The sequence below is a fragment of the Schistocerca gregaria genome, chromosome 3 (assembly GCF_023897955.1).
Source record: "Schistocerca gregaria isolate iqSchGreg1 chromosome 3, iqSchGreg1.2, whole genome shotgun sequence".
Lineage (NCBI taxonomy): Eukaryota > Metazoa > Arthropoda > Insecta > Orthoptera > Acrididae > Schistocerca > Schistocerca gregaria.
The window spans coordinates 282,951,236-282,967,005 of record NC_064922.1 but is presented as its reverse complement, the minus strand read 5'-3'; the positions used below and the strand labels follow the sequence as shown (position 1 = coordinate 282,967,005).

The window sequence follows — 15,770 nt, the reverse complement described above, 5'->3', positions numbered from 1 at the left end:
GAGAAGTCATAGAAACCCAGAGCTTTCAAAAACCTGAAAAATCAGGAATCATTGTCCTTATGCTACTCGCCAAAAGAAAGCAGGGATGAATTTGGAAATCTTTAAACGAGTTTTCAAAATGAATTTGTACTAGCTGTGAGAAATACTGCACAGACAACAATGTTGCGAGGAAAGCTCTGCTACTTTTTGATGATACATCTTCGCACCCTGCCAGTGACAAGCTCCCAGATAAAAATATTGAAGCCGTATTTGCATCACCAAATATGAGTGCCCTTTGCGGCCTGTGGACCAGGCCATCCTTGAATTGCTTCAGAAGCATCATTGCCATCTGCCCAATTTATTGGTATCATTGATTGATCCATCCAGATGAAGGTGACACTGTAACTATTCTGAAGAGAATGGTCTTGCTAGAGGGTATAAGGTGATGGCTGAAGAGTGGGAAGAGATCCCGTACATATTATTTGTATGGTCTTGGAAAGTTCTTTTAGACCATTAAGGTGCACATTTTATCTTTGAATTTCTGTGTGAATCCAAAGTCAAAGATGGAAATATTATTGATTTGTTGCTCAAAAATCTACTAGGCTCTAAGGATGTCAATGTCAATGGGTGGAAAAAGATGAAGTTGAAGAACTAATTGACAGCAGTATTGTGGAAATGGTGACAGGGAAGTAGCACAAGAAGAGAATGCAAGCTTAGATGAGATGAGAAATTTCATGCCACTGAGGCAGCATTGCAGTACATTAGTGAGCAAGAGGAAGCAACACCAGCAGATATAATCTGTTTGCATAAGTGGAGGGACATTACAGTACAGAAGAGGACTAAAGGAGTAAGAATGTCGTCATTTGACAACTTTTTTAAAAATCTCAAACCTTGTAAGACCTGGCTGTTCACTTGTGTAATCACACATTCATACTTAAACAGATAATATCATGTTGCCTGTAATTTTGTGAAGCACAGCAGTATGTACATAGCAAACACTAATAACTAGTGTGTTTTATGTGAGCAGTCAAAAATAGTTAATAAAAATGGGTTTTGAATAGTACAGCTGTCGTTGGAAGAGGGAATTTATAGAACTCCGGCTTATTGTGCTTTTGTGATCCAACTTGATCTTCCACTACTTTAGGACAGATAGTAGAGAGTCTGCTGTATTTATTAATGGAAAAGTGAAAATAAGTTGGTGGGTTCTTATTATCTAAGTTTGTCAGTAATTATTTGAGGACATGTCAAACTAAAGATGCAGTGATATAAGTAAGAAAATTAAAATTAGATACCTGTTCTTACAATCTAATGGTTTAACCAACATTTATTTGTACATATTCAAAAATTCTCACAGGAAAGCAATTCCTTGTTAGAAATACATCTAGTTTTGTTTTAAATCTTGGATATGGAGTAATTTTTATTTTCATTGATATCTTATATGTAGTATGACACCAATATTAATTATGCTCCTCTGAGAGAATGTTTATTTGGTGTATATTTGATTTCCTTGTGGTGCAAAAATAGTTGTGTATATCATTCTTCTGCAGTAATTTGTCTGTTTCAGTCTCAAGCGAACAAGATAGTTTCGTAAATGAATAAGAACATGAAGCTTAGTAAAATGAAATTCACACGATTTGTCTGCACTGAATAGTACCAGTGCTATCGGCAAAATGTAAAAATGAGGAAAATGTATTGTTACATGTTGCATTCATAATGCAGTCTGCACTTTCGCTGTTTCTTTTCATATGTACAGCATTCCCCTCCCCACAACAGTGCGTTAGATTTTCATATCTTAAATGATGTGTTCTCTCTTTCACAGGGAAGATAGTGAGTGAAAATCCATGGCAGAATGGACAACGTGTCTTGGTGAATCAGTTACTTTTTTATGTAAAGCATGTAATTTGTGTAGCAAAATTTTGTTCCTTTTTACAAATGAGTTTGAAACACATACCATCTGGTAATTGTTTCATTTGGACAACTGTTGAGGTCTGTGTCAGTGTAGGTTTTGTGACTACAGTTATACCTTTAAAACTCTAATCTTTTCATTGTGACTAAGTGATTGTTAGAATTCAAAGTTTCAGTAGTTTTAAGACATTTTCAGTAATTTTTCGCATTTTTCCAATGCATGTCATTTTAGAAACTCCATGAAGAAAATGTAAATGTGACATCATCATTATATCAGTAGCCTCTATTTTAGTACAGTTTTACAAAATTTTACATTATTTTTGGTCTCATCAGTCAGTGGCAATTACGTGAGATGTAATTGATGATTGTAATCAAAGGTTTAAGTTCTTTTGCTTACTATAATACTACTAGTTGTAGAGACTGAGGGTGTATACAGTTGTCTGCAATCAGTGATCATTTCTTTGTTCAGTTGTGCTATTCTGTATGATTTAAGATGTTGATTATATGCACTTATTATTATTCAGACACTGAATTTGACTGAATTTAAAAAGATAGTAATTTAAGTTTGTCTTATGTAATTGATTATTATTCCATAGTTACATTATTGTCAAATGCTATTGTAATAAACTTCTCTTTCTGTAATTTTGTATATTATTTGGCTCTTTTTCTTGGACAAATTAACATACCATTGTTGGAATAATGTAAGCCATGCTGTACTAATGCAACAAATCACTCCAAATGCTTGTATATGAATATTTAAATTCCACATACATAATGATATTCCTGACATACTGGCTCCCATCACTTGAATAATAATTTTTCGGCCAAAGATGTTTGTACGTGATGTGGAAGAATATTGCAAGGACAATAACAAATATATATTTTGTAGTATTCTATAGCTTATGTAAAGTTAAATTTGTTTTTGCCTGTTTGACTTGAAATATTTCATTGTTTACTTGAAGATTGTCATAAGCTTCCCCTTTTTCTTCGTATACTCATTGAAACATTGTGCACTGTACCATCACTGATTGAGAAAATACTGCAGTCTCTTATTAAACAGTGTGCTCGACTTCTGTAATTGAATATGTTCAAATGTATGATCTGCCATCTTTGAGATAGCCTCAAAAAATGTCACAACTGGCTAGTTAAGGTGAATGTAATTGCAAGGGAATACTGCCATGTTAGAAAAGAAAACATCCTGGAAAGATTTTTCAAAATAACATCCTTGGAAATTCACTCTGTGAATTGTAACAACTGCGTAGAATTAAATTTCATTGGAACCATGCTTGTTCATTTTTATCAGCAGGAAGCTTTAAAATGTCCCATTCAAATGTTTCTGTTCCTGCTGTTTGTCTCCTCGAACAAATATGAGCCTATTTTGAAGCGGCAACCCACGCTGGAATGTATTTACTGTGATGTGACTGCTGATGAACTTCTTGTAAATTAACTGCCCCCTTTACCGCAACATAGAAACAGAAATACAGGGTCACATGTTGCATACCTCCTGTAAATCCCAGCATGTCATAATCTTGAGAGAGCGTTTGATGGAACATGTTTCTGGGGTTGGCCAACTTGTAACCAAATCACCACCTAATCTAGACCCAGGGTTGTGCTTCAGGTCATAGTGTGGACACAAGGTTCATTCCACAAATTAGTAAAAATAACATTGAATAAATATTGAAATAAACACTGTGTGTTCCGTTGTACTGTTAAAAACAGGTTTGAAGTATTTCAGGTCTTCTGCTGTTGTTGGCTTCTGGAACCAAACCTTGATTGGTTTGCAAGGTTAAAGCATTGTATGTGGTTTTAAATATGACGAAGGAAGTTCTGGCAAAGTGAAAATAAATTAACAATGAGGAAGAAAATTCACTGAATAGAAGTAACTTTGTGTTGTCAAGAGGCTCACAAAAAGAATGAAAACTTTGCTAACTGTGAACTCAAGTGTGTGTCTTCCGCTATTAAGTTGTCTAACTTTGAATTTGAGGATTGCATGTTTATACTTGAGCACTGTGAAAACTAGCCATTTAATTGATGTGCCATACTGAACATCACTTAAAAATGTTTTTTCCTTTGTCTTCAAGTTAAAACTGCTTCAGAGTGGCTTCATTATTGTGGGAAATGTTTTCAGTTTGAAATGATCAAGTTGTTAAGACAGGCAGAGGTAAAGAAAAGTTTGTAATGCACTGGGAATAACCTTAAAATTAGGGTGAAAATTCTTATGGCTACAGATCCATTACTGTCTGTGTTTACAGCCCAAGATGATTATTCCTGACACAGCAAAAGATATTGGATGTATCTGGAATGTGACAAGTGTCAAAAGTATAGATATTTTGCAAGGAGACAAATCTATACAGACTCTGGTGAAAGCAAATTGTCATCCTAACAAGAAATGTTGGATATTGTCAAGTCTTTGCTGTTGTGCTGAAAGGGTTTTGTTTTCCATGATTATACTTGACAAGGTGTCTTCATACTGAAGTGAAATGTTAACTGATTTGCAGTATACTGACTCCAAAGCAAAACTGGAAATTGATGATACTTTTGAAAATTTTCAGAATTTGATTGCAGAGTACTTGTTCCTTAACTGATGACTGCAGAGTTACTTTTTCTTTAATAGATGAGATTTATGAGGGTTAGCAATTGCTCTTTTTACAATATTGTAAATAAATGTAAAGTGTGGCTTCAGTAAATTTAATGTAATTGATTTGCTGAGAATCAAAACATAATCAACACTGAAAAACAAAGAATATACAGAACTTGATAAGTAGTGAAATGTTCCTGTTCTCAAGTGTAGTGCTTAGTTTAAAGTAACACCACAATCTAAATAAAAATTTTATTGTATGTAATTGCCCCCCACTCCCCACCAACCTGACGTGGCCACATAAACTTCTCTGGCTTATTGATTCATTGTATTCTCCCTGGGTCTGCAAGCAGATCATGTAGTTATCTTGACATACTATTTCAGCAGTCCATCTGGCCTTCATCCTCGTGTAAGAGTGCAGCTTGCTGAATGGTGGTGGTGGTTATCATCCACCCTTGGATCACAGACGTTGCTGAAGTGAAGAGGCTTGTGTGCCTTACCAAGCTTCTGAAGAGTAGTTGCAGGGGCAACGGATTAGATTATTGTGTGATCTGGCTGTGTAACGTTTGTCAGTATGGCCTTGCTATGCTGGTACTGTGAACAGCTGGAAGCAAGGGAAAAATACAGCCATAATTCCCCCCATCCCCAGGGCGTTGGACTAGTATATGGCTTATCTGATGGCATCGTCTTGGCTAAAATAGTTCCCAATTTGGATTCCCGGGTGGGGAATGCTCAGAATGATATCAGGAAAAACGAAACTAGCATTTTGTGGGTCAGTTTGTGGAATAGTAGGGGTAGGCAGGTTAGAGAATTTAGAAAGGTAAATGTATAGATTGAACATATTGTGGAAATTAGTGAAGGACAGGACTTCTAGTCAGTTGATTACAGGATTATCAACACAAAATCAAATGGGGGGTAATGCAGGAGTAGGCCTAATAATTAATAAGAAAAAAGAAATGCAGGTCAGCTAATATGAACAGCATAGTGAATGCATTATCATAGCCAAGATACGCTTGGTGCATCTACTACAGGATGTTGAAAAAAAGTTGAATATTTTGATAGGTTATAGTACCTACTAAAACAGGAAAAAGTCCATTAAACATGGACTCTAAAATGCATACTTTAAAGAATTATAAGCACTTCAATAGAAGAGATGTTTAACAATATTGAGGGTAAACTAGGGCTCTTACCTCATAAGGTATGCATTTTAGTGTGTCTATTGGACTTCTTGCTTTGTTTTGTTGGGTACTACCACCTCTCATAATATTAGACTTACAGATCCTATAGATCTGTAGATGAAGAAGACTAAAGAATATATGAGGAGATAAAAGAAATCATTCATTGTAGTTAAAGGAGATTAAAATCGGTGATGGAGGAATGGAATTCATTAGTAGGAAAAGGGAAGAGAAGACAAAATGGTAGGGGAACATGGTCTGGGGGGGGGGGGAGGGGGGGGGGGAAAGTCACCTAGTAGTTTTCACTGTGTGTGATGTAATCACTGCTAACTATTTGTTTTAAGAGTCATGAAATAAGGTCACATATGTGGAAGAGACCAGGGCTCAGTGGAAGGTTTTACATTAATTTTCTAATAGTGAGACAGATTCTGAAACCAGATTTTTAAATGTAAGACATTTCCAGAGTAAGAAGTGGATTCTAATAATTTATTGGTTATAACTGAAGAAATTTGCAAAGGGGTATAAATTAAAGGAGATGGATGAGACCTGGATAAGTTAAAAGAACCAAAGGTAGTTGAGTTTGAGGGAGATTTAGGTAATGTTAGGCTGGTGTGTGTGTGTGTGTGTGTGTGTGTGTGTGTGTGTGTGTGTGTGTGTGTGTGTGTGTGTGGGGGGGGGGGGGGGGGGGTGGGCGGGTTGCAAGGAATACAGTAGAAGACAAATAGATAGCATTGAAAGATGAAATAGGGAAACCAACTGATGATCTCATAAGTAAAAAAGGCAACTCCAAGTATAAATCCCTCAATATTGGAGGAGACGTTGAATCTGAGAGAGAAGAAAATATAAAGTAGTCGAAGAAGAATGCAAATGTCAAAAACAGATTGACGAATTGCTAAATGGCTGGAAAACATTATGCAAGGCTGTAGATGCATGCACAAATAAGGGCAAGCTAAATACCACATACAGGATAATTACACACTTTTGGAGAAAAGCAGCTATATGAATATCAAGAGCTCAGGTGGCAAGTGAGTACTATACAAAGATGCGAACAGTGGATGTAATATATATAGAGGGTCTATCTAAGGGGGAAAAAAATTGGGGCAGGCTTATAGAAAGAGAAGACGGAGTAGGTGAAAATGAGAGATGTATAAAATCTGAGTTGAGTTGAAATGTGGCCTCTGGAATAAACTACATTCTCTAAGAATTATTGACATCAATGGGAGATCCAGCCATGCCAAAATTATTCCACTCGGTGTGCAAGATAAATGGGGCAGACAAAATACTCTTGACTTCAGGAAGAATGTAATAATTCCAGTCCTGAAGCAGGCAGGTACTGAAAAGTGTGAATACTACAATTTAATAAGTCATGGTTACAAAATATTGGCACAAATTATGTACAGAGGAATGGAAGAACTGTTAGCTGTTGTCAGGGAAGATTAGTTTGGGTTCTGGAGGAATGTAAAAACATGATGCAAAAGCAATGCCATGTCTTACCTTAGAAAATAGGTTGAAGAAAAGCAAATCTACTTTTATAGCATTTTTAGATTCACAGAGAACTTTTGAATATGTTGACTGGACTACAGTCTTTGAAATGCTGAAGGTAGTAAGGATAAAATACAGAGTGTGAAAGGTTATTTAAAATTTGTCCAGGTACTAGACTGTGGTGATAGTCTAATATCATGAAAGGGAAGCTGTAGTTGACAAGGAGTGAGACAGGGTTGTAGCCCATCCCACTAAGCAAGCAGTAAAGGAAACCAAGAGAAAAGTTAGAAAGGGAATAAAGTTCATGGAGAACAGTTAAACTTTTGTTTGCTGATGACATTGTAATCAAACGGCAAACGGTTTAGAAGATTTGGATGGAGTGGATAGTGTCTTGAAAAGAAATTGTGAGGTGAACGCCAAGAAAAGTAAAAAGTGTAATGTAGTGTAAGTGAATGAAGTAGGGTGATGCTGAGGAAATTAGATTAGGAAATGAGAAACTGAAAGTAGTTGAGCTATTTTGCCCTTTGGGCAGGAAAGTAACTGATGATTGCTGAAGTAGAGATGTAAAATGCAACTGGTAAAAGTAAGAAAAGCATCTAATACAAGATAAAGTGTTAAGCAATAATTTCAGAAGGTATTTATCTGGGGTGTAGGCTTGTTTGGAAAACATGGATGATACGCAATTCAGACAAGAAGCGAATAAAAGTTTTTTGAAGTGTGGTGTTGCAAAATAATGCTGAAAATCAGGTGGGCTGATTGCATAATAAATTAGAGGTATTTTTCTTGCTGAAAGAAAGAAATTTGCCAACTTGTCTAAAAGACAGGATCAGTTGATATGACATATTCTGAGGCAACAAGGAATTGTTTCTTTGGTATTGGAGCAAAGTGTGAGGGATACATATGGTAGAGGGATACAAGGTGTGAATACTGTAAGTGGATGTGGGTTGCAGTAGTTATACAGTGAGCGAATTTGGATAAGTAGACTAGCAGGGAGAGCTGTGTCTAACTGGTCTATGGGCTGAAGAAGAAGATGGATTTCTGTAGTTGTTATTATTGATACATGTTCAATTACCCGAAAGTTCCTAAATGCAATATAACATATACCGTACAGTTAAAAGGAAGTCACGCTTGATCAAGGTCCGCGTCACTGTCTACTTTAGACCAGACATAAAGTCTGAGATGAGATAAGAAAGAAATAATAATACCAATTTCGTCAGGGAAAAGATGTGTGCTTTAGAGTCCTGCTTCTGCCAATCTAGAAAGTATTTATACAATGTAAATATAATGGCAGTTACAGAATTTAGGGTTGTACTTTCTTACCTAATGTTGGCATATCCTCTTATTGACAAAAAATAAAATTCATACTACTGAAATGGTAACAGGTAGAAACAATGGAAGGAGTAAAGATACATATGCAGGACTGAACAGTAACTTATTGACACCACTTTTCTTTAAGAATTATTGTTCAGAATAAACCCACCTCTGTGTTCCAAAATTCCAGGAAGTTTCTAAAGACTTTTTCAATAATATGGAATAACAGTATAATTCAATTTGAGCATGGCCTCTAAACTGGATTTTGACAATTTGTAGATTTTTTTTTAGAAATTCAGAAAATCATTATATACTGCCAGTATACATCTTGTGGAACTGTAGCTTCTTGTTGATGGGGAGTGACGAGTCACTCGTATCCAAAGTTGAGAGGACAATGACACAAAAGAGAAGAGGAAAATGTTAGAGTAAGAGGTAATACAGTATGCTGGTAAGCACTGTGCCAGCTTCAGTATATATATTATACTGCAGAGTGAGAGATAAATATGGGCCAAGTGCAAGAGAGATGAAATAATACAATTAACAGGGAGTAAAACGTAGAGAAGATAGGGGAAAAAAAGCAAAGAAGAAGTAAACAGAGATGAAGTAATAACAGTATATGCATGAGTAAATAAATAAATACATCAATAAGAATAAGGCGGAAGGATGTGTTAACGACAATTTAAGCTCAAAATAACAGGATGTGTGAATATGCTGATGAGAATGTTACCATCTCCAGTATTTTTTAAACTAGTACTAGATGGGAGGAACTGGCCAATGCCGATATAGCAGGCACTAGTTTCCCATGAATCATTGTCATGTGTGATACATTTTCATGGTAGTCATTAAAAATAATAATAATAATAATTATATGTTCTCTCTCTCTCTCTCTCTCTCTCTCTCTCTCTCTCTCTCTCTCTCTCTCTCTCTCTCTCTCTCTCTCTCTCTCTCTCACACACACACACACACACACACACACACACACACACACACACACACACACACACACACACACACACACACACAGGTACAATTATCACATGCTTGATATTTCCCCAATGATTTATTGTGGTTGGTTTTGGTTGATGTTGGGGGAGGTGGTGATGGTGGTTAGTGTTTAACGTCCCGTCAACAACGAGATCATTACAGACGGAGCTCATGCTCGGGTTAGGGAAGGAAATCGGCCGTACCCTTTCAAAGGAACCATCTCGGCATTTGCCTAAAGCAATTTAGGGAAATCACAGAAAACCTAAATCAGGATGGCTGAAGACAGGATGTTGGGGGAGGGAACCAAACAATGAGACCATTAATCCCATTGGATTAGAGGGGGTTGGGGAAGGAAGTCAGCCATACCCTTTTAAAGGAACCATTGCAACATTTGCCAGAAGCAATTTTGGGAAATCACGGTAAACCTAAATCAGGATGGCCGGACACAGGTTTGATCCATCCTCCCGAATGCAAGTCCAATGTGGTAACCACTGGGCGATCTCACTCGGTAACGATTTATTGTGCATAAAAATGACCATAAGAAATTTGGTGTCCCTGGGGCCAATTGTATAAAGCATTTGATCTAAGATTAACACAGAAAATGACCTCAGATCAAGCTTAACTAGGAAACGTATAAATGTTAATTCCAAATGATATCGCAGTGGAGTAGGATCAACTCTGACGCAAAAATAGGCAGAGCAAAGTCACGTTCAAGTGTAATCGTCAGTTTACAATGCTATGACATTACAAAACAACGCTTTTGTTTTGCGTGAATACAAATTGAAATAATAAAGAAGTTGTTATTAAAACGTAAATATGTAACTATGCCATTGCCATACTGCTGAAGCTCGAAATATTTTTTTCAATCTATAATATTTGTTAAGGGACACGCACAATGAGTGCAGATAATAATTTGTCTCGTAACAATTCTTAGATGTCTTGAACTTTATGTGATTAATTTGGACTCCATTTTATAGACGCTCAAAAGTCAGAGTAAGAAAGCAAAATTCGAAATATTTGCCATGAACAATTACTTATATTGACATTGACAACAGCAAATAATGACTGAACATCTCTTATGTGCTGTCTCAGCTCTAGCAGCAGTAACTATACAAAATGTATTACTTTTTAAACTATCAAACTCATGATTAAACTGCTATGGCAACTGCATCAGCACTGATAAATAAAGGAGAAATAAGCAATTCGTATTTATTAGGTACCATTTGTACAACAGTTTCGGTCGGTCAGAGCTTGCAATTTTGTATCTCATCTGAAGGAACTTGTGTTCAGATCCGAGCCAATTTTAGAATGGTTTTATTTCATTTTATACTATTTTCTCTGCTGTGTTGTCCAAAAGATAATTATAACAATACCATGTTCTGAAATCACATAACTCTTTCCCTTTTCCAGCCATTTGGGACCACTGTGGTGGGCAGCATCCTGTGTCTACATCTACATTTATACTCAGCAATCCACCCAGCGGTGTGTGGCGGAGGGTACTTTATGTGCCACTGTCATTACCTCCCTTTTCTGTTTCAGTTGTGTATGGTTCGTGGGAAGAACGACTGTCGGTAAGCCTCCATGCGTGCTCGAATCTCTCTAATTTTACATTCATAATCTCCTCGGGAGGTATAAGTAGGGGGAAGCAGTATATTCGATACCTTAACCAGAAATGCACCCTCTCGAAACCTGGACAGCAAGCTACACTGCGATGCAGAGCACCTTGCAGAGTCTTCCACTTGAGTTTTCTAATCTCCGTAATGCTACCACGCTTACCAAATAACCCTCTGATGAAAAACGGTGCTCTTCTTTGGATCATCTCTATCTCCTTTGTCAACCTGACCTGGTACGGATACCACACTGATGAGCAATACTCAAGTATACATCGAACGAGTGTTTCATAAGCCACCTCCTTTGTTCATGGACTACATTTTCTAAGGACTCTCCCAATGAATCTCAACCTGGCACTCGCCTTACCAACAATTAATTTTATATGATCATTCCACTTCAAATCGTTCCATATGCATACTCCCAGATATTTTAGAGAAGTAACTGCTATCAGTGTTTGTTCTGCTATCATATAATCATACACTAATGGATCCTTCTTTCTATGTATTCACAATATATTACATTTGTCTATGTTAGGGTCAGTTGCCACTCCCTGCACCAAGTGCCTATCCCTGCAGATCTTCCTCCATTTCGCTGCAATTTTCTAATGCTGCAACTTCTCTGTATACTACAGCATCATCCGCAAAAAGCCGCATGGAACTTCCGACACTATCTACTAGGTCATTTATTTTTATTGTGAAAAGCAATGGTCCCATAACACTCCCCTGTAACACCCCAGAGGTTACTTTAACGTCTGTAGACGTATCTCCGTTGAGAACAACATGCTGTGTGTGCAAGAAACTTACAAGATGTGAATTACTATTTCCTTTCGTTCATTTTGCAGATATCTGAGTGTTCCGATGCGTGTGTTGTGTAAAACAAAGGATGAACTACTACTCGAAATTAAGTTCAATAATTCAAGCTTAAAAATTCTGCACGTGTTCCAACTAAGGTTGAGGTTGTACAAATATGTTGAGACCATGGGGGAGGGGGGGGAGAGAAACACCACTGACTCCAATGTGCATGCTACATTTTAAGACGAAGATTTTGTGCTACATGAAGCTTTCAAATGATGGTTGACGATTGCTCAAACAGATGTAGTAACAGCTTGCGAAGTTGTCCTCAAGGTATTGACCTGCATTGTCTGACTGAAGAAAGAATTCATCAAAAGACCTATGGAAGGAAATAACATGTCAAAAACACAGCAGGGTTTTTATCTAATATCCTGTTTTCCTTGTATTATTGGTGCTGTGAACGGTACCCATATCCCAATCATATCTCCTGGTGGCAAGGTGAAGAGATAATAAGGATTGTTTTTGTTAAATGTACAAGCAATCTCAGATGCTGAGCTTAATCAGAGCGTGTTAAAATGTGCAAAAGCATTACATGTGACTTGAGGGTGAAAATATTTATATGAAGGAAGTCCAGAACCAAAGAAAATGAAGCTAACAGGAGTTACAAGGCAATGAGAGCAGAATTTATTAACAATGTATTAAAGAAAAGAAAGAAAGTTACATCTTTTCCTTGATGGTCATAGTAACTTTATCAGGTGTGCTTTTATTATTATTATTATTATTTTGTTATACAATAAAGTGGAGTCCTGCACAGAATTTAATTTCTGAACTAACATAAAATTGATCTCTGGTCAGCGATATTTATACAATTGGCCCTTAATATAAGAGGTACCACTTACCACAGCAAAGATGATATCATTTTAACGACTGCAAAAAAAAAAACTAGTGCTACAGTACAATGTAAAGCTGGTTGTGTCATTCACAGGTGTTGAAAAGGTGGTTAGATGCAACAGTAGTCACTTTTCATCTACATCTACATCCATACTCCGCAAGCCACCTGACAGTGTGTGGCGGAGGGTACCCTGAGTACCTCTATCGGTTCTCCATTCTATTCCAGTCTCGTATTGTACGTGGAAAGAAGGATTGTCGGTGTGATTCTGTGTGAGCTCTAATCTCTCTGATTTTATCCTCATGGTCTCTTCGCAGGATATACGTAGGAGGGAGCACTATACTGCTTGACTCTTCGGTGAAGGTATGTTCTCGTAACTTTAACAAAAGCCCGTACCGAGCTACTGAGCGTCTCTCCTGCAGAGTCTTCCACTGGAGTTTATCTATCATCTCCGTAACGCTTTCGCAATTACTAAATGATCCTGTAACGAAGCGCGCTGCTCTCCGTTGGATCTTCTCTATCTCTTCTATCAACCCTACCTGGTGCGGATCCCACACTGCTGAGCAGTATTCAAGCATTGGGCGAACAAGCGTACTGTAACCTACTTCCTTTGTTGTCGGATTGCATTTCCTTAGGATTCTTCCAATGAATCTCAGTCTGGCATCTGCTTTACCGACGACCAACTTTATATGATCATTCCAATTTAAATCACTCCTAATCCGTACTCCCAGATAATTTATGGAATTAACTGCTTCCAGTTGCTGACCTGCTATTTTGTAGCTAAATGATAAGGGACCTATCTTTCTATGTATTCGCATCACATTACACTTGTCTACATTGAGATTCAATTGCCATTCCGTGCACTATGCGTCAACTCGCTGCAGATCCTCCTGCATTTCAGCACAATTTTCCATTGTTGCAACCTCTCGATACACCACAGCATCATCTGCAAAAAGCCTCAGTGAACTTCCGATGTCATCCACCAGGTCATTTCGAGTAAAACTGAAGTGATATCAGGTGTTCACCAGGGAAGCGTCCTGGGACCTCTACTGTTCCTGATCTATATAAATGACTTGGGTGACAATCTGAACAGTTCTCTTAGACTGTTCGCAGATGATGCTGTAATTTACCGTCTAGTAAGGTCATCCGAAGACCAGTATCAGCTGCAAAGCGATTTAGAAAAGATTGCTGTATGGTGTGTCAGGTGGCAGTTGACACTAAATAACGAAAAGTGTGAGATGATCCACATGAGTTCCAAAAGAAATCCGTTGGAATTCGATTACTCGATAAATAGTACAATTCTCAAGGCTGTCAATTCAACTAAGTACCTGGGTGTTAAAATTATGAACAACTTCAGTTGGAAGGACCACATAGATAATATTGTCGGGAAGGCGAGCCAAAGGTTGCGTTTCATTGGCAGGACACTTAGAAGATGCAACAAGTCCACTAAAGAGACAGCTTACACTACACTCGTTCGTCCTCTGTTAGAATATTGCTGCACGGTGTGGGATCCTTACCAGGTGGGATTGACGGAGGACATCGAAAGGGAGCAAAAAAGGGCAGCTCGTTTTGTATTATTGCGTTATAGGGAGAGAGTGTGGCAGATATGATACACGAGTTGGGATGGAAGTCATTACAGCATAGACGTTTTTCGTCGCGGCGAGACCTTTTTACGAAATTTCAGTCACCAACTTTCTCTTCCGAATGCGAAAATATTTTGTTGAGCCCAACCTAAATAGGTAGGAATGATCATCAAAATAAAATAAGAGAAATCAGAGCTCGAACAGAAAGGTTTAGGTGTTCGTTTTTCCCGCTCGCTGTTCGGGAGTGGAATAGTAGAGAGATAGTATGATTGTGGTTCTATGAACCCTCTGCCAAGCACTTAAATGTGAATTGCAGAGTAGTCATGTAGATGTAGATATGTATATTGTGAATAGCAACGGTCCTATGACACTCCCCTGCGGCACACCTGAAATCACTCTTACTTCGGAAGACTTCTCTCCATTGAGAATGACATGCTGCGTTCTGTTATCTAGGAACTCCTCAATCCAATCACACAATTGATCTGATAGTCCGTATGCTCTTACTTTGTTCATTAAACGACTGTGGGGAACTGTGTCAAACGCCTTGTTTGTCTGCAAGGCTTTGGCTATGTTTATGTTTGCTGTGAAGTTCCCTTTGCTTCCGCAGCAGTTTTCTTTTCAAGGTGAGGAACAATTGCGGGGAGTCACTGGAATCTCATTACCTTTATGTTCCATAGATCAGTTGCATGAACGTCTTTGACATTCAAATCACAATTTAATTTGTAAGTATGACTACTTACTGATCATTTAAAAGCTTTCTTTAAAAAATGTATGGATGTGAATTAGTTATTCCTACCTATCACCATGAATCATGGACCTTGCCGTTGGTGGGGAGGCTTGCGTGCCTTTGTGATACAGATAGCCGTACCATAGGTGCAACCACAACGGAGGGGTATCTGTTGAGAGGCCAGACAAACGTGTGGTTCCTGAAGAGGGGCAGCAGCCTTTTCAGTAGTTGCAGGAGCAACAGTCTGGATGATTGACTGATCTGGCCTTGTAACAATAACCAAAACAGCTTTGCTGTGCTGGTACTGCGAACGGCTGAAAGCAAGGGGAAACTACAGCCGTAATTTTTCCCAAGGGCATGCAGCTTTACTGTATGATTAAATGATGATGGCGTCCTCTTGGGTAAAATATTCCGGAGGTAAAATAGTCCCCCATTCGGATCTCCGGGCGGGGACTACTCAAGAGGACGTCGTTATCAGGAGAAAGAAAACTGGCGTTCTACGGATCGGAGCGTGGAATGTCAGATCCCTTAATCGGGCAGGTAGGTTAGAAAATTTAAGAAGGGAAATGGATAGGTTAAAGTTAGATATAGTGGGAATTAGTGAAGTCTTCTGGTCAAGTGACTACAGGGTTATAAACACAAAATCAAATAGGGGTAATGCAGGAGTAGGTTTAATAATGAATAGGAAAATAGGAATGCGGGTAAGCTACTACAAATAGCATAGTGAACGCATTATTGTGGCCAAGACAGATACG

The 15,770-nt window shown here is 38.0% G+C and overlaps 1 protein-coding gene across 1 annotated transcript in view; it reads left to right on the top strand.

Annotated features, from left to right (window-relative positions):
- The window catches only part of LOC126356134 (nucleolin-like), a 37,382-nt gene extending 34,856 nt beyond the window's left edge, over positions 1 to 2,526 (top strand). The window contains exon 6 of the mRNA XM_050006844.1: positions 1,799 to 2,526. Within this exon, the coding sequence (XP_049862801.1) occupies positions 1,799 to 1,814 (16 nt within the window). The 3' untranslated portion in view covers positions 1,815 to 2,526. The remainder of the gene's footprint in view (positions 1 to 1,798) is intronic.
- The last annotated feature ends 13,244 nt before the right edge of the window (positions 2,527 to 15,770 follow it).